This window comes from Symsagittifera roscoffensis, chromosome 10, assembly GCF_963678635.1.
Source record: "Symsagittifera roscoffensis chromosome 10, txSymRosc1.1, whole genome shotgun sequence".
NCBI lineage: Eukaryota > Metazoa > Xenacoelomorpha > Acoela > Convolutidae > Symsagittifera > Symsagittifera roscoffensis.
The window spans coordinates 7,097,050-7,122,584 of NC_087071.1; the positions used below are offsets into that span (position 1 = coordinate 7,097,050).

The 25,535-nt window shown below is 33.3% G+C and overlaps 3 protein-coding genes across 4 annotated transcripts in view; 1 reads left to right on the top strand and 2 right to left on the bottom strand.

Moving 5' to 3' along the window:
- LOC134855338 (tetratricopeptide repeat protein 16-like) overlaps nt 1-16,261 on the bottom strand; it is a 32,579-nt gene extending 16,318 nt beyond the window's left edge. For both annotated transcript variants that reach the window (XM_063871835.1, XM_063871834.1), the window contains exons 1-4: nt 15,434-16,261; nt 14,718-14,842; nt 13,598-13,776; nt 8,372-8,581 (exon numbers count right to left, since the gene is read on the bottom strand). In XM_063871835.1, the coding sequence (XP_063727905.1) occupies nt 8,372-8,581; nt 13,598-13,776; nt 14,718-14,842; nt 15,434-16,074 (1,155 nt within the window). In that variant the 5' untranslated portion in view covers nt 16,075-16,261. The remainder of the gene's footprint in view (nt 1-8,371; nt 8,582-13,597; nt 13,777-14,717; nt 14,843-15,433) is intronic.
- Nucleotides 1,442-4,988, top strand: LOC134855507 (protein TsetseEP-like). Its single transcript, XM_063872048.1, has 2 exons — nt 1,442-1,996; nt 4,573-4,988. Exons 1-2 carry the CDS (start codon nt 1,735-1,737, stop codon nt 4,986-4,988), a joined length of 678 nt encoding a protein of 225 aa, XP_063728118.1. The 5' UTR covers nt 1,442-1,734.
- A 3,442-nt stretch (nt 16,262-19,703) lies between the features above and the next one.
- Nucleotides 19,704-24,374, bottom strand: LOC134855497 (calcium-responsive transactivator-like). Its single transcript, XM_063872035.1, has 4 exons — nt 24,202-24,374; nt 23,593-23,796; nt 23,047-23,200; nt 19,704-19,951 (listed from the first exon to the last, which is right to left on the bottom strand). Exons 1-4 carry the CDS (start codon nt 24,213-24,215, stop codon nt 19,781-19,783), a joined length of 543 nt encoding a protein of 180 aa, XP_063728105.1. The 5' UTR covers nt 24,216-24,374; the 3' UTR covers nt 19,704-19,780.
- Between the last annotated feature and the right edge of the window lie 1,161 nt (nt 24,375-25,535).

The following is a 25,535-nucleotide window of genomic DNA, read 5'->3' on the forward strand; positions in this document are numbered from 1 at the left end:
TTCGACCCCCTGCCGACTTAAAGGGTCACCCCTTTGTACTATTTTGAGATATCCATTTTTGGTGATGAACCCTAAAAACTTTCTTAAGGCGCCTTAAGCGCCAATATATACAAGTTTTGAAGGGGGAGCGCGCGCCGAAAAAAAACGCGATTTTTTGGTCAAAAATTTCCAAAAAGTGCCTAAAAACGCCTTTTTTTGGCCTGTTTTTTTCAAAGTTCGGCCAAATAGGGGCAAAGCAGTGCTTTGGGAGAGCTCGAAAAATCAATTTGGTCGACGTAAAAAAAGGTCGACAAAATTTTCGAAATTTTTTGAAAATCCGCCCCCCCCCCCCTCGAGAAAATCCTAGATCCGCACCTGTAGTTAATTTTTCTTCGAAGTAGAAGCTTAATAACCATATGCGAAAAGAAAAATTACATCTTTGTGTCAATACTGGGTGAAATGTAACAATCTTCATGTTACGTAGCTTATCTCAATAACGTACATTTTTTCTGCAATTTGAACCCCAATAAGTTCACTGGTTTTCTGCCATGATAACGTTGTGGTTTATGTGGAATAGGACATACACGAAAATTTAAAACAAACCACAAAAAATGCTTTTTTTTGTAATACAATTTCATTCGTGGAAACAATGCTAGTCATACAGTTTTATAGTGGAAAACAAGCTTATCAAGCTATTTTCAAACAAACTTTTCTTCTATGGTGCTGTATTAAATTGTACCATGAGATTTTTTCCACTGATGAAAATTGTATGAGAACCAAATTTTGTCAACCGGATAGAACTAAAGGAAGGTAGACAAAAAACCCCTCTCTGCTTCCTCGAAAATGTTCTAGATCCAAACCTAGATCAGTCATTTTTTTTGATACTGATAGATAATTTTATAAGCTGCAAAAAATTAGTTTTTATGATTATTCAATTTGTTTTTGACACTATTTTGACTAAAACTACAAATTGATTAATTATTAGTACTGTTTACTTTTTGTATTTCAAAGAAGTTATTTTCTAAATTCCTTTAGAGAACAAGGCTGTTGTTCATTCTAGAGTTAATTCTACTGAATTTCCATTTTTCTTTTAGAAATTTGCTGATACAAAAGAAAGAGCGTTATAGGATTAATCCTGTTTAAACTCAAAACAAGAGGAGAAACGTATTCATTATTTTTAGAGAAATTTAAAAATTGACAGGTGCAAGCGACGGAAAATTGTATCTCTGTTATTTTCTTATTCTGTTATGCGGAGCTTTGCTAAAACAGAATCAAAACAACCAATATTCTTACCATGCTTCTGAAATCAGCAGCGCGTGCAATATGAACGATATTGTATAAAAAAAGAAGCAATTACTTTCGTTCATTTCGAATTTTTTCCCCTTTTTTCAATTATGCACTGACATATTGTAAATTTAAAAAAAAAACAATTTTCTTTATTTTTATGATCTTCGCGAAGCTTATAAATTTTTATTGGGTTTCCTTCGTTTAATTAAATATTTAGTTCAACTTCTCTCAAAAAATTTGTTCTTTTGTTACAGAAAATCATATATTTTGAAATTTTTATTTGAAGCAGCTCAGTTACATACAAATTTTAGTTTGGATTATAACAAAGCTTAGAAGTTATGTTGCAGTTTTTCTTCAGAGATAAGTTTTGACATTTTTAATTGAATTGATTTTCAACTTTGAATGGAAAAAAATTTTGAAATATCAGTTTGTATTGAAAATTTAACTTTTACAAGTTGACTTTTTTGAATGTCGTGTTGCGGAAAGTCGAACCGAATTGATTCGGCCGAGCGAATTGAAGTAAGAGTCGAGCCGAAAACTACAAAACCGAAACAGAAGAATACGACGACCAAATCGAAACATCGGCGAAAGGGATCGGGGGGAAGTATAAGCATAAGTGTGGACTTTGGAGGCCATGATAGTCGGGAACATAGAGTTGTGCACCACCACCATTACCATCATGACCAAGACCATGACCATGATCACGTGACTGCAGATCCGAAAGAAGAAGGTTCTAAATGTGCATTTTTTTTTTCAATTTTTTGTGCTTTGTTTTCTTCGTTTCATGGTTTTTTCTGAAAAAGACAAACAAGCCAAATGTCAAAAACACAGAGCAACGTTATTTTTTGCAAGCAAACAATTGGAAGATGCGAAAAATCATATAACTTCACACTCAATCAAATTTAAATTGTAAATTTTCATTTATCTTAAATATTCACCTCAAATTCTCAATTTTTTTTTCTTAGGATAAGTGCTACAAAGCTACAATGTTTGATAAAAAAAATTTCAGCAAAAAATGTTTTCTTTTCTGAAACCCTAGAAAAAGAAAGCTATGCTAAAATTGATTAAAGCTTTTTCAGTAAAATCTGAAGACAACATTTATTGGAAATGCTTATCAAACAGTTTCAATATATGAAAAATTTACGATACTCAGTATTCACCAATCAATTTTTTCAAAACCGTGAAGTACACGCAAAAATCGTTTCGAGAGTTATAGAATTTATTTTTAAAATTTGTCTCAAAACGGGCGAACACTGTGTTTACTTGTGAATTTAAAAGAGATTCCACAACAGCGTAGAATGTCATTTTTGTGAAAACGCAACAATAGTTATTTTATTTTCTAGTATTGTTGATGTGAAACCCACGGACAATTAACCAAAACATTGTGCTCTCCCAATGACTTTAAAAAAGCAAAACTATTGAATCTTGAACGCTTTGTAGAATCATTAAAAATAATAACTTTGTTCCGACTATTTTTGAAGAAATTGACGGAACCTTTGAGACAAAGTTTTTCACCTTCATGCAATCACTTTTTTCGCCATCACTTTTTGTAAAGTTATGAGGGTTTAAAAGAGCAATTTGGGCAAGTTGGGATAATAAACGCGCCGTATATTTCGTGCTAATAATGCGTAAGCGGAGTTATAATCCGTCTTAGAAGTTGTTCGACTGAGACATGCTTAGGTCTAAGTAAATTTTTGCTCTCCGCAAAATATATCATTTGGTACTTTAAATAGCGGGTGGGTGCATTATAAATAAAAACGAAATTTTTAAAAATTTTATTCCATTTTTTTGAAAATTTTATTGATTGATTAAATTGGAACACTCAATTGATTAAATTGGAACAATTGATTTAATTGATTAAATTGGAGGAGAAATTAAAATGCAGTCGGAACAACGCAGTATGACACGAGAACTGTTGTTGTTCCGACTTTCGTAACGAAAGTAACTGAATATTTGTGCACGGGTTGAGTTTTTTTTCTTCAGACAAATTCGACTTTTTAACTAGCCATTTTTGACGGACTTTCTAATTTTTATTCTAAATGTATTGTTGTCTTGAACTTAAAAATAAAAAATTATTTCACCTGTGATTATTATTTTAAAATTTATGGGGGTTTAAAGATTGCCATTCTGGCCATCTTGGCACAATCAACGCGCGATATATTTCGCGCTATGAACGCGTAAGCGGAGATTTAATCCGTCTTAGAAATCGTCCTGAATTGGTTGAAGGAAGCTTATTTGCCATAATCGATTTGTTACTAGAGCAAAATTTGTCACTTTGTGCTTAATATGGCGTGTGGGGTGATGGTTTTTACAAAAAATCCCAAATTTGAAAAAAAAATTTTTTCTTCTATCACAATTATTTTTTTCATGTTGTTACTGCTCCATAAACCTTAAGAGGCAGTCGGAACATTCAGGGCTTTGCCCTGATACGAGCAGTCTTGTTCAACTTTGCAGTGGATTGCGCTGTCGCTGAATCTGCCTTGTGTAAGCAGTATTTGCATTTTGTATACAGAAGCGGCACTATGTAGGAGCAATCGGCCTTTTTTTAGGTGGAACCCGCAAATTGGTGCGGATTTCATTTGATTTTGCAGAACCATCTTACAAATTGTGGAATCCATTTACAAGTAGAATTCGCAACATCTTTTTATATATTCCCTCTTTTCAGATTGCGCTACAATTAATGTGACGGGCATTTTTACGTTACAATTTTTTGCTTGTAGAATTTGGGGGAGCGGTGGTGAAGTGGTTACGTCTCCGCCTCTTAATCGAAAGGTCGGATGTTCGAGGCCCACCATGATCCGTGCTCGTTGCTTGAGGGTGAAGCAACATTACCCAGCCCAGAAAAAATACCAAAAAATTGCATGTAGTTCTTAAACAGGGGCACAACAGCGGTTCGCCGTGATGAGCTGTACAGCTCTTGTGTTGGTCCTTTCCCCCGTGGATAAATGATCTTAAAATCTTAAAATTTGCAACAAATGGATTCCACTCACAATTTGGAACTGGTTTTAATGCTTGTTTCCGGGATTCCAGTGTCCTATACACTCACTACATGGTGCGCGCATCCAGAACAGTTTGTCCTCGTTATGAAAAAGTACGCTAAGCACTTTCTCGTAGACTCAGTGTCCGGAATTGCATGATAGGCAACTTTTTGAATGGAGAGCAAACTGGGTTACCAATATTTTTACACACGAGTTGTTTTAAAAAAAAAAATGGAAATAATGAGCAAAAATATTAACAAAAAAAGTCATTTTTTTCTAATGCTTTCAACGATCAACGATTCTTTGGGTTAAAAATTACAACTTTTAGGTTGTGACGAAGGTGAGCCAGCCGAAGAAGTAGCAGATTTGGAACCCGACGAGGAACCGTTGGCAGAACCCGAGCCCGAGGGGGATCCTGAACCAGAACCCGAACCCGAATCAGAACCCGAACCCGAACCAGAACCCGAGGCGGAGCCCGAACCGGAAGAGGAACCCGAACCCGAACCCGAACCCGAAGAGGAACCCGAACCCGAACCCGAAGAGGAACCCGAACCCGAACCCGAGGAGGAGCCCGAACCCGAAGAGGAACCCGAACCCGAACCCGAAGAGGAACCCGAACCCGAACCCGAACCCGAACCCGAGGAGGAGCCCGAACCCGAAGAGGAACCCGAACCCGAACCCGAGGAGGAGCCCGAGCCCGAAGAGGAACCCGAACCCGAACCCGAGGAGGAACCCGATGAATGAAACTATTTTTCATTTCAGTTTTAATGTTTGTTGCAATAGATTTTAGGAACTATTTTTTTCTCTGCGATTCATGCTAAAAACTGCAGCGCTAGATATAAATATTTCAACCCAGGTAAAGCGCAAAAAGACCATTTTGTAGGAATGTGGCTTGAAGAAGTATCTAACTATAACTTTTTATAAAAAGGCACCACGATGCCCATTTTCGCAGCATGAAATAAGCTAAAAGTAACAAATGAACCTCTTGATTTGAAATGAAAAAAATCAAAGTGTTAGTTAAAAAGAAAAGTTAAAAGTGTGAATTTTTAAACCCATTTTTCTAGAAGTTGAAACTTTTCCCAGAAGTTAAAATTTTTCAGACGCGTTTTTCGAGTTGAAAAAGATGTGAACACAAACACTAGAAGGGGCAGTACAACAGTGCCGAAAAATAAAATGTTGTTCAAAAGAGCCGAATACTGTTTTTACTCATCTCTTATCACTAACAAATAAAAATTAATTCAAATCAACGGAAGTTGAATATTCAAAATTTGCCATTTTATTTGACAAAATGACAAAATACAAGCACGGCATCATTAAATTTTCTGAACTGTTAAAGTTGTCGAATTTTGGTTTTGAGGATATGCCATTTTGTTGCCAAAGGTCTCAATATGCCAGTTTTTACCATCTGAACTAGGTTTTGCATCGGATCGAGCTTTTTCTCGAATAGAGGGAGAAAAAAATTGTTCGTGCAGTAAGAAACATTCTGAGCGAAAAACTGAATTGTTCAGAGCGACAACTTTACTAAGCTCAGCTGTTTTTTAAAAATAGCACGCTTTTAGAAAAACTTGGTGCATCTGGTGAAACAAGACAAACTTAACAATTCCATAGAGGATGGCTCTGAGATTTTGCTAAGTTTTCCAAATCTATGCCAAATTTTTGTTTAGTTTTCCAGTGAAAGCTGTCAAAATCATCTTTCAAAAGAGACAGTAGTTTTTTACTGAGTTTGTACTGAGAGACAATTACCGAATTTTTTTTTTCACTAATGTGTTTACAAGCCGTACAAAAACATCAATGGAACCAGCAAAAAAGAAAACACCCGAATGCATTAATCGATAAACAGATAAAACCTGTTTTTTACCCTGTTTTTTACTGTAACTAAATTCGGAAAATTTAATGTAATTTATCGGAAGAAACCAAATGGAAAATATTTTTAAAAACATGAACGACAACTATAAACTTTTTTGTCATCAAAAGCCAATCTTGTTTTTGATTTTTAATCAGTACGTAAAACACTAGAAAAAGTATAGTCAGATAGTTCCAAAAAAAGTAAATGCTTTCATTGTGATCACATTCAAATTGGTAGCTTGCTTCATGGAGATTATTTGCTTATCAACAACTTAGGGGCAACAAAACTTTCTTCTTCCAACTCTTAAAGAAAGTTACTGAATAATTGTACTCGGGCGGTTTGTTTTCTCAAGACAGTTTCAACTTTTTGACTAGCAAAAAAACCTATCGAAAAAATCGTTTTCGTGAGCTCAAATCTAAAAATCATGTTTTTGGAAAACTTATGAGAGTTTAAGGTTGCCAATTTTGATAACTTGGGACATTTAACGCGTGATATATTTTGCGCTTATAGAGCATAAACGGATATTTAATCCGACCTGAAATTGTTTCGAAATGAACTAAGTCATGCGTTTTCGTCAGTTTAATGTTTTTGTAAGCTCAAAATATAACACTATCCACTCTAAATAGCGTGTCAAGCAAAATCAGGTGACAATCGTTTCATTACATAGAAAAAGAGGCCAGAAATTGAATTACTCAAAGTCAAATTACGTTGCTCAAGTTCCACGATTTTTCTAAAAACTGGCCATTCATTTTATACAGAGAGACTTAAAAGGCTCGGACAAAGTTAGTTTTTCAGACATTTTTCAAGTTTGCTCCTGTAATTTGTTTTTGATTTTCTGATTTTTTGGCTAACAAAAACAAAAGACTTCTCTTAGCAGTGCAACTCCGTGAAGGTTCTGACTGCGTTTTAAGAAATTTCTATGTTTTTTTAGGAAAACAATCTTGCTCATTATACGCTATAGACAGTATGCAGTGAAGTTTTCCGCACTCAACCAACTAAAAAAAAGACTAGCTAGCATGCCTGAATTAAATTTGGAACAAATTCTAAGACCGATTAAATATCCGGTTACGAATAAATAGCATGAAATATATCGCACGTTGATTGTCCAAAAACGAATGAAATGGCCATCTTCAAACCCTCATAACTTTACAAAAATCTTAGATGAAATATCGTTTGAAGTTTGAGCTCAGGGCAGCAATTATTTTCCAGTGATATGACATTTTGCTTTGTTTTGATATATTGTTTTGCGTGTTGGAAAGTAAAAATTTGTCTGGAGAAAAAAACCACTCAAAAACTTTTCCGTCACTTTTTCGAAAGTCAAAACAAAACGTTCATGCAAATCACTGCTCCGATCTTGGATGCTGTCTATCAAAAACAGTTGCAAAAATCACAACCAACAAAAAATAATCAAGAAGAGCTAATTACTATCCCCAGAAATCTAGCCAGAAGTTTCCCAAAGATAATGAAAAAATTAATGATTAGTCTTTTTTATGTTTTCTATTTTCTGATTTCTGGAGGAAAAAATGCTCATAAATTTCGTTGAGTTTCAAGATTCACTTGTATCAAAGTTTTTTGTTGATATCATTCCACCTTGCAAAAATTGGATCATTGGGCAAAATTTTTATCCGGATAAGAATTCTAAAAATTTTAGTCCACTTTCAAAAAAATGAACTTATCAATTTTTAGCTGAATTTGCCTTTTCATAGTTGAAGGCAAGTTTTTTGTTAATTTGAACTCAAAAACTGTATATTTTGAATATGTTTTTTCATCAGTCCATTAACATGCATGAATGTATTTCTTATCTTAGCGTAATTTAAGATTTTTTCCAATTTAAAAACAAACAAACAAAATACTTGAACCTAAACATGTGTCTTCCTTACGTTCAGTGACTCTGATTAACAAGAAATAGAGAAAGCAGACAAAAATTATGCTTCAAAACAGCCTGAAAAAAACTGCGAACAAATTGTTCATAAATCGAAAAATTATCTTTCCAAATATTAATATGTATGTTTTATTTTTTGCTACTTTTTGTCATAATAACCTGCTGATTTTCTATACAAATTTAGATGTTCAAGCTATTTTGAGATTCAAATTTGCTGAAGTACAAAACTTTCTGAAAAATGACACTTGCTCTTTTTAAATTTTATATTCAGATTCGCTCTTTATCATTTATTTTGTCTTCCCAATTGTTGCAAATCCGGCCCATGTCAACAATCTCCCCCCTAAAATTAAAGGTCAAATTGAAGCAGTAAGGCCTATTTTGTACTCTGCTCGAGCTTACGTTTCCGAACAACTGGTGAAGTCGTGCTCTCATCACGAACAGGTCTGGGTTGTCACTCTCGGCTTCGATGCGTCGGTTCACGAGAGCCAGACACTCCCCATGACGCTGAAGAGATGCCAGACAAGCTATGCTTCTCGTGTGGTAGCCGACAGTATCTGGTCGCATTTCAGCAGCACGAGAAAAACACTCGAGGGCTTCTGGAAACTGTCCCTAAAAACAATTTTTTCCGGTTTTTTGAGATAAAATTCTAAAATCATGAAATAATCCTAATTTATCCACAATTTAGGATATTTGACTAGTAGATGCCTCAAGTTCCAAGTTGATAAATTGAATGAACGTAAAACCGCAATCATTTTTTTTGAGAATTTGGTTTCGCCAAGTTTTCAATTGACTTATTTTATTCTGCTCTTTAACTTTCATCTTTACTTAGACAAAAATATTAATTTTTTTTTGATATTAGGATCAAAAAATTTCGGTCAAGAAAGTCGAGAAAACGAAACATATCGAGTTTTTGCCGAAAAAGTCGAAGCATATCTATGCGGGGTCAAATAAACAAAAGTTTTATAAAATATCTGCCAAAAGAGTCAAGAAAGTCAAAACATATCGAATTTTGGTCGAGAAAACTGAAACATCTGAACTGGGTCGAACAAAGTCGAACACTTTTTGTTGGGTCGAGAAAGTTGAAACATACCAAAATTTGGTCGAGAAAGTCGAAACATACGGTTTTTTGGTCGAGAAAGTCGAAACATACGGTTTTTTGGTCGAGAAAGTCGAAACATACGGTTTTTTGGTCGAGAAAGTCGAAACATACGGTTTTTAGGTCGAGAAAGTCGAAACATACGGTTTTTTGGTCGAGAAAGTCGAAACATACGGTTTTTTGGTCGAGAAAGTCGAGACTTAAACCGAATACCCGGAAAGTATAGGGGCAAAAAAAAAACAGTTTTTCTGGACCACTTAAAAAAATTTCCGAAAAGGAACAAGATTTGCGGTTGAATATTGAACCACCGGCTATCCGAAAAAGAAAAAACCAGCTGTAAATTGAGAAAAAAACGGCTAAATTTTCCGTATATAGGTGATTTGTTGATAGTAAATTTTTTTTGGGATGGTATTGCTAGTATTTGGAGTGATTCTGGAATATAATACATTCGTGTCGTTTAAATTTCTGTCGTCTCATTGTCCTATTGACTTATTTGCCCCTATTTGCCCCCTATTTGCACAAACAACCATCATATGTGCACAAACAAGTTCTTCATTTTGTAACGTGGAGGTGACAGACAAGTCGTATCTCAAAGTTCCCAGATTGACGACTGACTTTCATACACGGAAAAAATTAATCATGCAATTCCATAAAATAAGTCTATGAAAAAATGATAATCACTCGATTTTTTCTTAAATTGTGTGATCGAAAATCAAAAGAACGTTTTGCTTCTTTTGGAATATAATTCGATGAATCGTCTTAAAAAAACAATTTTGGCATAAAAATTTGACATACTAATTCCATATATGCAAATTGTATGACTAATCTTTTTTGATGGCGACAACAAATGTTTGTTTACACAAATTTTGTGCCGAAACAATAGATTGGTAATATGGAGAAAAAAAATTTGCCAACAAAATTTTTTAACGTGCATAACGTAGTACTGGATACACAAAAGTTGTTCCTCTTTTGTTTCTCTGGTTACGTTTCGTTCAAAAGTTCTTAAAACAGCGGACTCTAAAACTTCTACTTCTTGCATGGTTCGTTCATTTATGCCTTGATTAATATTTGAATTCTTAAAAATTCAAATTTCGAAACTGACAAAAAACGCAAGCCCACCACAAAGAGTCCACCCTTTGAAATTTTTTGAGATATCCATTTTTGGCTGACGAACCCTAATTTTTTTCTAGCAGCGCATTTGGCGCCAATCTTAACAAATCTTGGTAATTTTTTTTCCAAAAAGTGCCTATAAAACTCTTTTTTTGAACTTTTTCAAATACCGGTTTTTATAGTGATTAGTGAGAGCTCGGAACATTATTTTGGTTGATTAAAAAAATTTATACTTTTCGCTTCTTCAAAAATCCGCATCCTGCCCTCGATAAAACCCTAGATCGGTCCCTGATGAAAAATGTATCATAAGACTTTTTCAATATGAAAAAAGTACAACTAGTTTTTTTTTGTGAATCCGGGTTCCATAAAAAATTTTGGAACATGGCTCTTCAACGGCCCCTTGAAAACATGAAAAACGATCAAAAATGAGAAAACGGGGAAAATGATAAAAAAATTAATTTTTTTTTTAAATGGAAAACACGCAATCAAGAATGAAGATTTAAAACTAATGAAATTAACACAAGTCTCGAAATCAAGATTAATATAAAATGTCCTGAAAATGTGAATCAGAAATATATTTAACAAAAAGTATCGAATACTTAGGCAGCTAACTCTTTTACAATTTAACTCTCGTTTTAAAAACAAAATGATGAAGCTTAAAATGTCTTTCTTATTTATAACTTAACAACAAATTTTCACCCAAAAAATTATTCATTGTTTTTTGAAATCTTTGTCAACATACATTTTCCATAATGTCTTGACCAGATTGGGATTCCAACTCTTTGGATAAGCGCGGTTTTTATCCAAAGATTTTTTATTTTTTTTTAGAAAACTTCAGAAATAAAACTTTACAGTTAACAGGAATAAAAAAGCTTGTCTGACCGTTGGAAGCTGTTCAAAACAATTTCAATTAAGTTATGAACATTTCTAAAAAAGTTCTGATTTGAATGAAAAAAAGTCTCACTGCAATTACATTGTCAACAAAAACTTTTGAGTTGAAATCTAAGTTTGATTAGTTTTTTTTTTATCAAAACCAACATTTGGCATCTTCAATATTAAAAAAAACGATCAGAGCACATACGTTTTTTTTTCCTTTTTTTTCTAAAAAATTGGTGCGAAAACGACGTTTCGTCATTTTTCAGAAAATGTTCAAATTTGAATAGTTTGTGCAACAACTTTTGTACACGGGATTAAAACCAATATGTACTCCGCTCAGAATGTTGATTCGATGAAATTCAAAAAAACTGTTTTTCTTTTTCTTCAACTCCTAATTTTTTCTCGAAAACTCATCAATCAGCTTTATTTCAAAAAAACGTTATGAATAACAGATCAATTACTTTAACGAGCAGAAGGAACAATCAGGGCTTTAACTTGACATGAGGTTGCTTGTTTTTTGATAATAACTTTAATCTAGACCATTATCCAACGTCAAAAGCATACCTTGATTTAAATAAATTTGATTATTTGACGACTTTGAGCTTGACCCCGAAAACCGAGAAGTGTAGTAGTTTTATGAGAACTTGTTGTTTAATCTTGATTGTAGCTACAGTGCTAATTTAATTTTACCAAACATAATAAACAACGTCTGAAACTTCAAACGTGTTTTTCTCAAATTGGGATGAGGTTAGACAAAAAGTGAAGAAAAAAATGCTTAGATTTTCATCAAAATAAACATGATGCGAGTTGTGTTCATAAATTTGCAACCAAAGTTTTTCCCCAAAAATGGATCGTTTTGATTTTTTTTTAGTTAATCAAGAATTACACTGAAACTAATAAGTTAATTGATAAGAAAAAAATGTGCACATTTAAGTTTTACGCAGTCCACAAAGTTATAGATGTGTAAAATTTTCGAAAAAATTGTGCAAAACAGTTGCAATTTGTTTTTAAGCAAAGATTTTGCTTTTTACATGTAGAAAAACGACAGTTTTGGCTACCAGCCAAAAATATGTACGTTTCTTTGGAGATTATCAATACTCTTGTTATAAATTGTTGGTTTCTAAAAGAGGCTCACTTGGATATAAACGTGTCAGTTATTGACCAGGTACTTTGAGCGTAATTTTTTATTAATTGCAAAAGCTAAATATAATCCAATTTTAGGGCCGTCCGTATTCAGGAAAAACAATTTACACCAAATAAATTCTGTTAAAATTTTAGGCAAATTTTGGATGTCGTCTTTTGTAATCTAAAATCAAACCAGTATAAAAAAAGCATTTTATATTTCAAGTTTGTGCATTTTGTCCGGATGATTTAAAACAACACTGTATAGTTGGTCCGTGTATGCAAACAAAAAGTTAGGGATTGAAGAACTATTGAAAAATTATTCTCCAGGAATGAGATCAGTGAAAACAAAGCAATAAAAATTTGACAAAAAAGGCGATCGACTTCGATGAAACACCGATGTTTGTTCCCACAAAAAAAATTTAGTGATGAAACAGTCAAAAACCGTTAACAATTTTACGCGACTTGTAGTTGTATACATTTTGTTTGAGAAATACTAACTGATTATTGAGAAATCAATTGATCAACAAAACTTTGAAACCTTTATAAGAAACGTTTTCTATTTCTACATTCTTTCTCATGTATGCCCGCAGTGAGAAAAACATAAAAAACTTGAAGATAAGTTTTGTCACACCGTGTGCCCGCTGGGTTTGAATTTCAATTGGCACAAAAGACCGCCTAAAAAGTAGAAAAATATTTGCAGATAAATTTTGACAAAAAATTGAAAATTATTCAGATTTCAACTCTTTTCAAAAAGTCTCCCATGCTCGAAAAAGTGTCATGTGTCAAAAAAGTGAAACAAAAACTAATTTTTTCGAACCCGAGTCACTAGTAGCGGGTTATGATATGATATAAAAATCGATCCAATAAGAAGTTTGTTTGGCGTACATTTGTTTGGCGTCGGAATAAGTGAGCCTCAGAAAAGTTAATTTTCTTTCGCACCCCTAGAGGGATGGTCATAGGAGCAAATTTGAAAGAAATAGAGCTACTCAATTTGCGCTGTGAAAAACCTGTGAACGAACCTGTAGGTGCTCTCCCAAGCAAAAATTTCTCGCGTGGTTTGTGAAGTTATCAAATACCCACAATGTAATGAGAACATTTTGTTATGATTATTATAAAAAGAGATCATACCAAAATTGGTCGGAGCAAAATGGTCGGAACAAAAGTGGTCGGAAACTAAAGTGGTCGGAACAAAAGTGCTCGGAACAAAAGTGCTCGGAACAAAAGTGCTCGGAAAAAAATTCGGAACAAAAGTGGTCGGAACAAAGGTGGTCGGAACAAAGATGGTCGAAATAAAGCTGGTCGGAATAAAAATGACCGGAAAAAAGTGGTCGGAATAAAACTGGTCGGAACAAAAGTGGTCGGAATAAATGTAGTCGGAACATTTGGTCGTAACAAAAAGGAAATAAAAAAGGTCCTACCTGGTCGAATAGCACTTGTCCGTAGAAGAAATAGATGAAAGCTAATCTCTCAAAGTGTCCGGCTTCTTCCGGCTGCAAATGGCACACTTTCTTGTAGTTCAAAATAGCCGACTGGAAATCACACATGTCCAAATAAATCTCAGCTCGCAATTTGTAAGGTTCTGCTAAGTCAGCGGCGGCTAATTGATCAGGTCTTTCCTGTTATTACTAATCCCAAGTGGAATTTCGAAAATTAGCAACCAAAAAAAGTGTTATCAGATGCCTGCTAACCGTGTTTTTGAGATAGATAAGCGGGTAAAAAATATATTCCAAATGGATCAAATGAGCAGCGTCCCCCGCTGCACTCTCAAAGGAAGGTAGCCGATTGAGGTGAAATTATTTTTCTTTTATTATTTTTTTGAAAATTAAGAGTCAATCAGCATCATCCCTTGTATTTTGCTTCTTGGGGGAGGGGGAGGGGAGTTTTGTTTTTAATTGATCCAATGAACTGTATATGATATAAAAAAATTCAGAAAAGTAGGATCCAAAAACTAGAAAACAGGTAGAACAGTGATAGTTTTCCCTTTATAGTTAGTAAAATTTCTCCCTCTTAATCAGAAGAACGCTGGTTCGAGGCTCAGATTAGACATCCTCTTTCGCTAGCTGCTTGTTCGTGTATGTCAAAGCAAATTACTGCAGTACCAGCAACATAAACAGTAAAAAAGACTTAAAGACTTTTTGGATAAAAGATCTCTAAAAATTCACACTTAAAGTTTCCTAAGCCAGCAAAGAGCCCCCACCTGAAAACTAAACTTTATTTTTTTTATCAAATCAACGAAATTTTTTTTTACCTGGAACATCAGTTTAGAGTTTTTGCCCGTGAAAAAAAACTATTTTCAATGGTAGAACATATACAAAAATGTACCTGGGTACTTTTGTTACGACTTCCCCACGGTTTTTTCAATGACGAGATAGTTAACAAGATGCTGGTCGTCTTGGCCTAATGTTGTTTTCCAGACATTTTAGATTTTTTTTCGTTAATTTGTATAATTTGTTTAAATAAGTTTTTAAAAACTGTAGATATCGTTTGGAAACAGTTTATTGTTTTTTTGCATGCGCCAGTTGTAATAACAGGAAAGACCTAATTGATATTTCAGGCCATCTTCAGACGGACGTGATGCTGGTTGAATCATAACTAGTTTTGTTAACTTGGTCAACGCTTCGTCTTTTTCACCCTTCTGAAGAAAGATTTCGGCTTCTCTCAATCTGAAAAATAAATACAGGGCCCAATTTAGGGTGGGGACGCTTTTTGCTTCTCAGGGATTCGAGCCCCATCACCAACCGAAGGGTTCCCTAAATTTGAAGGGGAACACGCGCCGATAATATTTGAGTTTTTGGTCGTAGTTTTTTATAAAAAATTCAAAAACGGAGATTTAGTAAGTAGAGATATAAAATACAAAGATGTAGATCTTCGGATTTTTAAAAAAGGAGGGAAAGATTATATTTAAAAAAATTTAATATGACTTTTTCTAAATATTTTGTAGGTCGGCTTCAAAACTGGATTTTGAAAAAGAAGCAAGGGGGAGCGGGTCGTTTAGGGCGCCTCAAAATTATGATCATGAGTAAATCGCAGTCAGTTTAAGAATCAAGTACGGCTCATCGGCCTTTTCGTTTCAATCATCCCGAAAAATTTTACGGCCTTTTTTCACAAAAGAACTTCACGCCCCTCCCCTTCTCCCTTTTCTACTCAGGACTTTCCGGACCACCCAAAAAATCCCACAATTGGTACCACAATACGACATCAGTTTTGGTCAACCAAACCTTAAGTTTATACAACAATTGTACCCTTGTACTCACAGATTGACACATTTTCCATGCAATAACGAATTGAAGCTCGGCAACAGTTCTCGTTTTTTCACCTCTTGTGTATCGCGTTCACGCTGTTCTTTCAGTTCGGCCATTCTTCTCACGTCTTGTTCCATCTCCTTACTCGTTTTTCGCTCTTCTGAATTGTCGACTTTCAAACTTTCGGCTAAGTTTCCACTGCTCTTGGCTGCCTCTATAGCAGATTTTGTGACATCAAAATTTTTGTTTTCCGAACTGTCGGCTCCAAAGTTTTCAGCTAATTTTTCGTTGTTTTCCAGATTTTTGTTACCGGATTCCTCGTGAAGATTTCTGTTCTCCAATTTTTTGGCTTTTAAACTTTCGGCATCATTTACATTAGCTTCAAGTTCATCACTTTTTTCAATTTTTGTCTGATTTTCTTTGGTCGGATTTTCTTCGGAACTTTTGCCGTCTGAATTTGTGTCGTTGGTAATTCCAATATTAGGTGGTAAACTCTCAAAATTTTCATTATGTGGTTTTTCAGATATGCTTTGCTCGGATTTGGTTTGGTTTTGTGGTTCAGTTTCTGAGAGCTGGTTATCAATTTCTTCAACTCTCGATTTCGATTTGTCATTAAATTTTTCGGTATCAGAAATATCAGAAGTGAGATCCATTTTTCTTCCGTGTTGCGTTCGATAATTTGCACTATCTTCAATTTTGATGTAAATCAAGTCTAATCGATTATATAATTTGATATGCTTAGTTATTTTTTAGTTTTGATTAACAGTGAAACGATATAACACATCAGATTGTGCTAGTAGAACATGCTTGATTTTATACGTATGTGCTTTTTGTAGTAGTCGCACGTTTACTTCACATGGTTTGACGCTAAGCACGCGGCAGCATAAAAATACCTTGACTGAATTGTTTTTTTTTCCTATTTTGATGTTAAATTTACCTGTTATCTACAATCTCTGCTAACCAGAGAATACAGTGCTGATTTAAATTATCTGGTAAAAAACGAAAATCCATCGAAATTTTAAAACGTTTTTTTTTTCTCAAATTGCGGTTAGTTTAGAAAAAAACGACCAGAAAAACATGCTTAGATTTTTAGCAGAATAATGTGTTGCAACTTATTTCGCAAAGATTTGTCCCAACATGAAACACAAAAAGAAGCATTTTTCTTTTTTGTCAAGCAAAAAATAGGCCGAATGGATCGGTTGAATGGCTAACAAAATTATCGCAAAGTAGGACTTTTATGTAGGCCAACAAAATTTCAGAAGGTTATAATCTACAAAATTCTACAAAAAAATATTCCGCTTGACAATAAAAAAGTCAATTTTACTATCCGGGTTAACCTCGAATCACGAAACATACAAGAAAAAAAATTGTTCCATTATTTTCGTACACAATTATATTTTTAGTCGTAAGATAATTTCTATGCTCAAGTGTATTTTTCGAAAGATATTTGCCCGCAAAATTTTCTGATCTTTGCCTATAACTTTGAATGAATCCATAATTTTATGCTTTTGTATGACAAATGAAACAGAAATTCTTTTGACAAAAAATCGCGCCACAGTTTCTGATATTATCAAAAATATTGAAATCTAAATTTCGCAAAACATCTAAATAAATTGTGCAATTTTATTTCAGCTGAATGTGGAAAAAAATTTAATTTTTTTTGTTTAAAGTCAAATTAATTTGAGAAAAATGAGTTTTACAATGAAAAATTACTCCATCTGTGTCAGAACTAAACTTGATCACTATTGATTAAATACTTTGATCAAAAAAACTAAGTTGGTGCTGAAGTTGTATTTCTTCGTGTGACGGACTTACCTGACTATCAGAAAAAGCTGACTATAAATAGGAAATTAATATAAAATTTTAGAACAATTTCACAATCATTCAAACTTTTTGAACAATTTTTGCTCCCGATAAAAGAAGTATACGACTAGAATCAATTCCGGTTTTGCAGAAAAAAGAAAAATTCCCCTTGGGTTCAGAATCGATACATAAATCAAACAAAAAATTTTGTTTTGAGAGAAAAAGGCTTGTATTTTCTGTAATTTTTGTTTTAGTTGCTTATAGTCATCTGTGATCAATTTTTACTAACTTTTGGATGCATATGGATAAAATGAACAGCTTATAAGCTGAGATAAACATCTGAAACTCAGTTAAAAGAGGGGAGAAAACTGAATTGCACTGAACCAAAACCAAAAATTAATATAGGAAAATTAGAAACCAAAAAAAGCATGATTCTAAGATCCATATAGTTTTGCCAATCCTTTTTTCCTTATGTTTTTTTTTCTGAACCCACAAAACTGTCGCTCCATAAACGTGTTGGGCAATTGAAACATGTTCCGGGATTCAGCTTTCATTTTGAGGATTTTGCTGACAATCACAAAATATACAGTGTGGTTTCATAATATGGGTTAATCTTTTTTGAAATATTAAAATTTGCTCGTTCTAAAACGACCAACACGTTAATCCGCACTCTCCGCGCTTTTGCAATTTTCTGCATTTTGGTTGCTTGATTCCGCCTCAAAAACGGTTAGCGCCAAAAAGCGCTTTTAGCAAATATTGAGAATCTGTGGTCGAAAAGTTTGTCGTAACTTAGAAGTACCGAAGAGTAAAGCCTTTGGGTGGTGTTCGGTTCAAATTCCTGAAAAAAAACGTCACCCCCTTATTCCACCCTTGATAAGCCGGTCAATTTTGCCAACGTTTTAGGACTAGGAAACTTACTTTTACAGAATCAAATCAAAGTTTCGCACAATTTTGAAAGTATAGCCTGGTACTCTGTTTTTTTTAAAAATATTTTTTAAACTATTTTTATTAATCTTTATTCTTTTTGTTACTTTCTGTTCTTTTTCACATTTTTAGTTCCCAGCTTAACCAACAAAATTAACCTTCATTTTGATCTTTGAGGCGATAAAATTAAGTTTGAGAAGACGATACCAGCTTGAATTGCGAAAATGCTCATCGTCAATTTTAAGAATACAGAATCTGAGTTTCGAACTAATTTTTACGGTCGAAAAACAAAAAAATTGCAAGAAGCCTCATGGAGTTTTTAATTTTTTAATAGGACAACTAAAATTATTAGTTTTTAACTTGGACGATTCGATCAAGCCTCTTACCCAAAAGAAAATTTCGAAAACTTCTTGCTATGTTTTTGATTTTCAACCGTAAATTTTAATTCGAATTTCATAATCTGTATTCCTGAAACTGGTAAGAACTTATGGAGTTTCAATTCAAATTGCTTTCTCAAACTTAATTTTTTGCTTCAAAGGTAAAAAAAGTTTAAATTTGTTGCTTAAGCTAGGAACCAAAATTGCTTGTAACTAAAAAAAAAAATAACAAAAAGAACGAAAAAAAACTAAAAACAATAGGAAGCTAGCTTGCGATTTTTAAAAAAAACTGCGATTTTTTGTTCGTTTTTTTTCTGTGAAATATAAACAAAGACTTGCTTCAATTGTCCAAGAAAATAGATCTGTTTCTGCTCATCAATTTGCTGAGATCAGACCGATGCAAGGCCCATCAGAATATTTGAAGAGACTCAGTTTGGTTGTCAAAACTGAATAAACTAGTCAAAACTGATTTAACTTCAACAAGGTCAACAAGTGATTGCAAACTGATTTATTAGTCAGTAACTAATTAATGATACTTTTGTAAAACGTTTAGTTTTGTGATTTTGTCAAAACATTTTATTCAGTTTTTCATTGCATTCTTGAACAATTGCTACTCAATTCACATCTCAGACTAATTCCCAGTCTGCAACGCAGTTTTTTCAATTCTTGTTTCTCTAACTCTGAACCTGACCTTAATTGTTGCAAAAATGTTGCTTGTATTTCAAAAAAAATCAACTTTTTGTATCTGGTTAAAAATTGATTTTGAATCGATCATCGAGCAGTTGTCATCTGCCAGATTGAGTTTCAATAAAATTGGGGCAAGTTAAACCCTAAAGACATTTTAAAATATCAAAGGCGAAGTATATCTTTGTTATTGTATGTTTTCAATAAATATATCGAAAAAAAAACATCAAAACTCAATCACTTTTATCGACTACCGGAGTTAGCAAATGAATAACACTGGCCAAAATGCCAAAAAGATGTTATTTTTGAAGCTAAAGTTAAAAAATTGGATTAACTTTCAAAGCATAACCTCGGATTTATTCTCGCCTTTTTTTCAGTAAATGGGAAGATTAGATCAGACAAAACTAGAACGTTTATATTACTGACCTTTATTTTGTTCATTCAAAAAATAGAATTAAATATGATTTTTTTTCAGTCAAAACATTCAATTTCATTTATAATTTTTATATTGAAAGAGTGTTTTTCTAGTTTCCAGTTTTGTGACTACTTTTTTGTGGTGTCAATTTTCCGATCACAGCACTTTACACATGCTCTTCTTTGTCACCCAGGGGTTGGTGTCCTTTAGAGACCCGTTCAAGAAGGGGTCTGACTGCATGTTGGAGTGGCAATAGTGCACTAATGAGGGAATTGTCTGGGATAGTGGCAGTCGATTCAGCTTCGCTTCTTGTCTCAGTTGCATCACCTATAGAAAGAATCGAATTAACTATTCAATTTTTTTTCTTTATCAAGCTTAAAAACGTGAGAAAATTATTTTTTTTCCTCAAATCGCACGATCTGCAAATGTATTACAACCAACTATTGAATTTTTTGGTATAAAAACTTTGGAAGAGGTGATAATTGTTTTTTTTTCTCAGTTGCAACACCTCTAAAAAGAATTATATAATTTTAACTTTTTCTTTTTAAAAAAAGTTAAGAAACGTTATTTGCAGAAGAAAGATACGCCATAAGAGAAGTATTCTGTTTTTTTACTAGAAAAATCATTTCTACTTTTTTAAATTCTGCAGAAAAAAATCATCGAAAAAAGAATCAACAGCTAATGTAAAAATTACCATTGAATCTTTCATTTTGAGCTTTTGAACAAAAATGATTCTTGGAATTGAGAGAGCATAACGTTTCTTTTTTTTACGAGACTGGCTGAAACTTTTTTGATTTCCTCAAATAAATTTTTTGTTGAAATTTTGCTTTAACGCCCAAGATTTGGAAGATCATTTTTTCTCAATTGCAAAACATGCTGAATAAATGGAACAAATCTTCAGAACTACTTTATTTGAACCTGACAGAAAAAAAACATGAGATCTTCTAAAGAGTGTTTTTTAATATCAATTAGAACTCTGCAAAAAAATTGAGAAAAAGAGGAGACGGTCACTGTGCAAGTAGCAAAGAATGTTTCGACCACTTTATTTGAAAAATAAAAAGTTTAGGCCATCATTCGAGTGTGGCGTGAAGCCAATATCTGAAAAAAATGTTAAAACTTCACTTTTGGTCTTATTTATTGTCTTTCGCGAATCAAATAAAAAACCTCAAAAATTAAGCACAAGCGTCATCTTAAAAGATTGAATTTTTAGAAAATGATTTTCCCTAAAATCCAATTTTCAACTTGTTGTTTGAATCCCGATTGACAGGATTTCATTATGATTTGTCATTCAATTCATTTTGATTGTGATTTGCGTGGGATTCAAAAGTTAGAAAAAAATATTTCAGTGGGTGAAACAAAACTCAGCAGAATATCTTGATGAATTGTTTGGAAAATAGAACCTTTTTCCAGGCTTTCACCTTTATTTGCATGAAAAAACATCAGCAAAAAACCTTCCGTGCTTGTTTTTAAAACTTTTCCCTCTAACAATAACAAAAAACGCGTTTTTTTTGTTTCAAATTGGCCAAAGTAGTTCGATAGATAATTTGATCAAAGTAGCTCATCATTAAAATTTCGAAAAGCTATGTCAGAGAATTTTCGTTTAAGTTTTGCACTCTTAGCATCATCTTCTTTCAAAGATTAAAATTGCAATAAAAAACTGCTGAAAAACTCAAAGTTTGTTGCATAGAGTAACTTCTTATGCATGAAAACTTATCTGACCTTACGAATTTATCTGGCCAAAGCATGCCAAAACAAAACAGTCCGGAAAAGTATGAAAATGAACTAAAAAACAGTCCGGTACGAAACAGTCTGAAAAACAGTCCCAAGTAAAAATTGTTTTAACAAGCTGGTAGGCCGAGAATTGCCCTTTGTTCAACAAACATAAAGAACAAAATACTGAACGCCTCAGTCGCACCAAGGGGTTGCGAGCCTGCCAACAGAGGGTAGGACTTACTACGAAATTTAGAGCCGGCAACCTTAAACCGGACTGTTTTGTATTGGACTGTTTTTTTTCCTACATTACATGATTTTTTTGACTATTTTGTATTGGACTATTTAGTATATGCACCCTTAATTAATTGCCTGATAACGTTTTTCTGAAAACAAACAGCTATATTCTCATCAATGATGTTTATCGGAAAAAATCCCGGGTTGACCTCCATACACCGAAACTGCTTATCATACGATTCCATACAATAAAAATCATTTTCATACCATTCCATACATCAAGTGTATAGAGAAAATGCTTGCCATACATTTTTCATACATTTTCGAAAAACAGTAGAAAAAAAATTAAACCATTTCTGCGGCTTTTTGAGAACAGTTGAACAGAGTGGTGACCAAAAAACTGATTTGATTTTTTTTGAAAAAAAAATGCTTACCATACAATTTCCATATACGACACAAAAATTTTTCAGTAGAAATTTTGAATACTTGCCCCGAAAACTTGTTTGTTTTTTTTACGCAAACAAACATTTTCCGAAAAATATATTTTTTTCTTTTCACTTAAACTTTTTGTTTTCAAAACACTGAAATTTCCTATTTATTTTGTATGGCGTGTTTTTGTATGCCTTGATCATTGTCTGATAAACTGAAAATTCAAACATTTAAAATAATTATCATTGACTAATTTTGCCAAAACTTGAAAGTTTGTTACTTTTGTTATATAATTTTTGAAAGACATCTCGAAGACATTTCAGGTCGTTTTCCATGCTTTGTAAATGCAAGACCGTCTAGCCTTTGGTGCTTTGAGTAACCAAGGTCTTTGTCACTTGTGTTCGGTTGCAAACACATCCAAAAATTTAACAGAAAATAAATGTAGCAACAAAAAACAACTTTTTGATTTATGGAGAAAACCCATATCATTCAATTTCCATTTATGGGAAAATGTTTATTATAACGATTTCATACAATTTTCTGTATGTACGGAATTGTATGGAACTTTATGAAAAAAAATTTCCCATTTATGAGAATTAAATGATAAGCATTTTTGGTAAACCCGGGTTATATTAGTCTTTTATACCAGCAAAAAGTTTAGCTACAACAGGCGGTTTTAAAAAAAGCAAATAGCCTATTTCGGAAGAAGTTTGCATCTGAATTCTAATTATGCATGTATTGACTTGCCGAAAATTGAAAGTTACTTATTTTGGATTGAGAACTGCTTTGTCTATTCAATGTTTTGATATTAATTATAATCAGTAAAAAAAATGAAACTAACAAAACTAATTAAAAATATCAATCTGGCAAAATCAAGCATAACTGACCTTGAGACATCAATTCTGTATGAAAAGTCTTAAGCCTTAAGTTTTTTGTCTCCATAGTAAAATAGTTCTCACATTTAATTTTTTTAAACAGGGATTTTGCTTTTCTTCATTATATTGACAGATTTTCATTTTTTTGCTTTATATTTTTTTATATCAGACCTGTTTCTGTTCTTTCATCAACATCCGCTTGGAAAATCCTGAACTGCCATGAGTCGCCGGAGTGTTCTGGTAGCTCATCTTCTGCTGATACTGATGACTCATATTGCCCATTCCAACATGCTGTTGGGCCATGATTTGGGGCATAGAATGGGCTCTATGGTCAAAAATTGAAAGGGTGATTCTAACAATAAACAATTGAAATAATTTGTTGTTTTTCTGTGGAATTTTGGGCACTAAGCAAAGTATTTCGGAAAGAAATGTTTGACGATTTACTTCAGAGTTATTTTCATAAATTACAATTTACAAAACAATATACATTTTAGTTATTTTTGAGATTTCCGACAATCGCCCGCCAGAATTTTGTTTTTTTTTTAATGAAATTTTTTCATGAAAATTTTTTCTTCGAGGTTATTCAAAAAGTTTTAAAAGACTCAGCACAATTTTTGAAAAAATTTCAAACGTTTAGAATCAAAACAAAATGAATTATTGGAAATTTTCATAGTTTTTTACAAAACTGATTTTCAAATTGAAAAAAAAATGTCTCACCTGCTCGTCTGTTGTTGTTGATGTTGTTGTTGATGTTGTTGTTGATGATGTTGTTGTTGATTTCCATAGTAAAGATTATCTCTGCCCCCGATCCCTCCTTGCGTGTAAGTTGACTGAGTGTACTGTGCATATTGGGGGGTGTAGCTGTAGTCTAGGGGGGCACCCCCGTAGTAGTTCCGAGTGAGGGGGTCCCTCGCAACCAGTCTGAAGTAAAAAAAACAGAGGAAGCAAAAGAAAACAAGGTTGTCCAATATTTTTCGTGAAAGCGTGGACACAAAAATTCGTTTCTTTGAATAATTTGTTCATATTTTGAAATTATCATAATTTTTTTGTTTCAACAAATTCACAAAATTTATAGTGTTACGTTTGTCATTTATCCGATTATGATATTGGACCTTAATTACATGTGCATGTTACAAGATGTCATTAACTGCAAAAATAATATCGGGTCCAGATCGGATATATGACAACTACAAAGGCTATAAAGTCGCCATTTTGATCTAACAAATACAAAGGTTTTGATTGAAATTTTTGAGGTTATGTTATCATTGGCGACATTGAAATGGAAAAAAAAGAATCAGTTCAAAAAGAAAGAGATTAATTTAGTACCTGTTTGAATCCATTTCTACACTGTTTATAATTTATGAGTAGATGATTTATGAACTTATGAATAGTTAACTGATCAATACACAATATGAAAATTCGAAGCTTGATACGAACTATGAAAGTTCTTTTTCAGTCAAGATTGATTTTAACAGATAAATCATAACCTGGTTATTAAAAAACTTCGCTGCAAGTGTAGCTGGTAGAATATTTGTCTTACTTGATTTTGCGTTTGGAGTGAATCACACAAGTAACCAAAACTAAACATGACAACTCATATTTATAATATGCAAATAAAGCTGATGATATTAAAATTGAATTGATATTTTTCTATTATAACTACAGGATAATGAAAAAACACAACGATCTTAAAAAATGCTCAAAGATTTTGAAGTACGTCTTGACATCGCAGCAAAGGACTTCATTGAATCAGACCAATGACCACCTCGACGTTCAAGACGTACAGATCCAAGTTACAAGGCATCCCCTCCAAATTCGAGCTTCACGCCACTCCCAAACAAGATCGAAACACAGTTCTCCACCGAACAAGAACAAAATATCATAACAAGCCATTTGGAAATCAGATTGATTTTGTTAGCGGTCACAGTCATTGTTGAATGACAAAACGATACTCACGATTCCAGCTATCTGGAGCTTCCTCCTCCATGAACGGAATGAAAATGATGCTCGGGAAATACAAACGACCATCATCCACCCTCCGTTACAGATAGATGTCAAAGAACAAAAAACTCTGTAAACCCCGGTTGGGTGGAACCAGATCCAAACTATAATTTAATATTGGTAATAATTTAGATATTTTATCCCTATAAAATATTAAGGACTAGCCAATCACACTCCATCAAACTAACAACCCACTTATTTGTAAGTGCTGAAATTACTTGTAATTTCAGCACTAGAGAGATTTGAATTTAATTTACAACTTAGTTGCTTTCTCCAAGAGACCGACTCGTAGCAAAACCAGTATACTCTAGATCTATTGAGACTAAGAGATATAAGAGTAAGATTAAGATCTGTTTTAGACTAAGAAGTTGCACGACTCTATCCGACCGAAAATAAGATAGCGTGACGAGCAGACGGTGTACCCTATCTGAAATTACTCTATGAGTTAGACCTTAGGACATAACTCAAGTCGGTTCAATTAACAAAAATCTTGTTTAAATTCAATTCTCAGAGAAAAGGTTTCGCGCAACTTCAAAAAATTTTCTTTGTCCCTTTTTAATTGACGTTTAGCAAAGGCGCCTGGGGGGTTAAGTTTTTAAGACTTAAATAAAAAGTTTCAGAAGTTCTTTTCAAATTCCATTTATTCGAAAACTAATTTT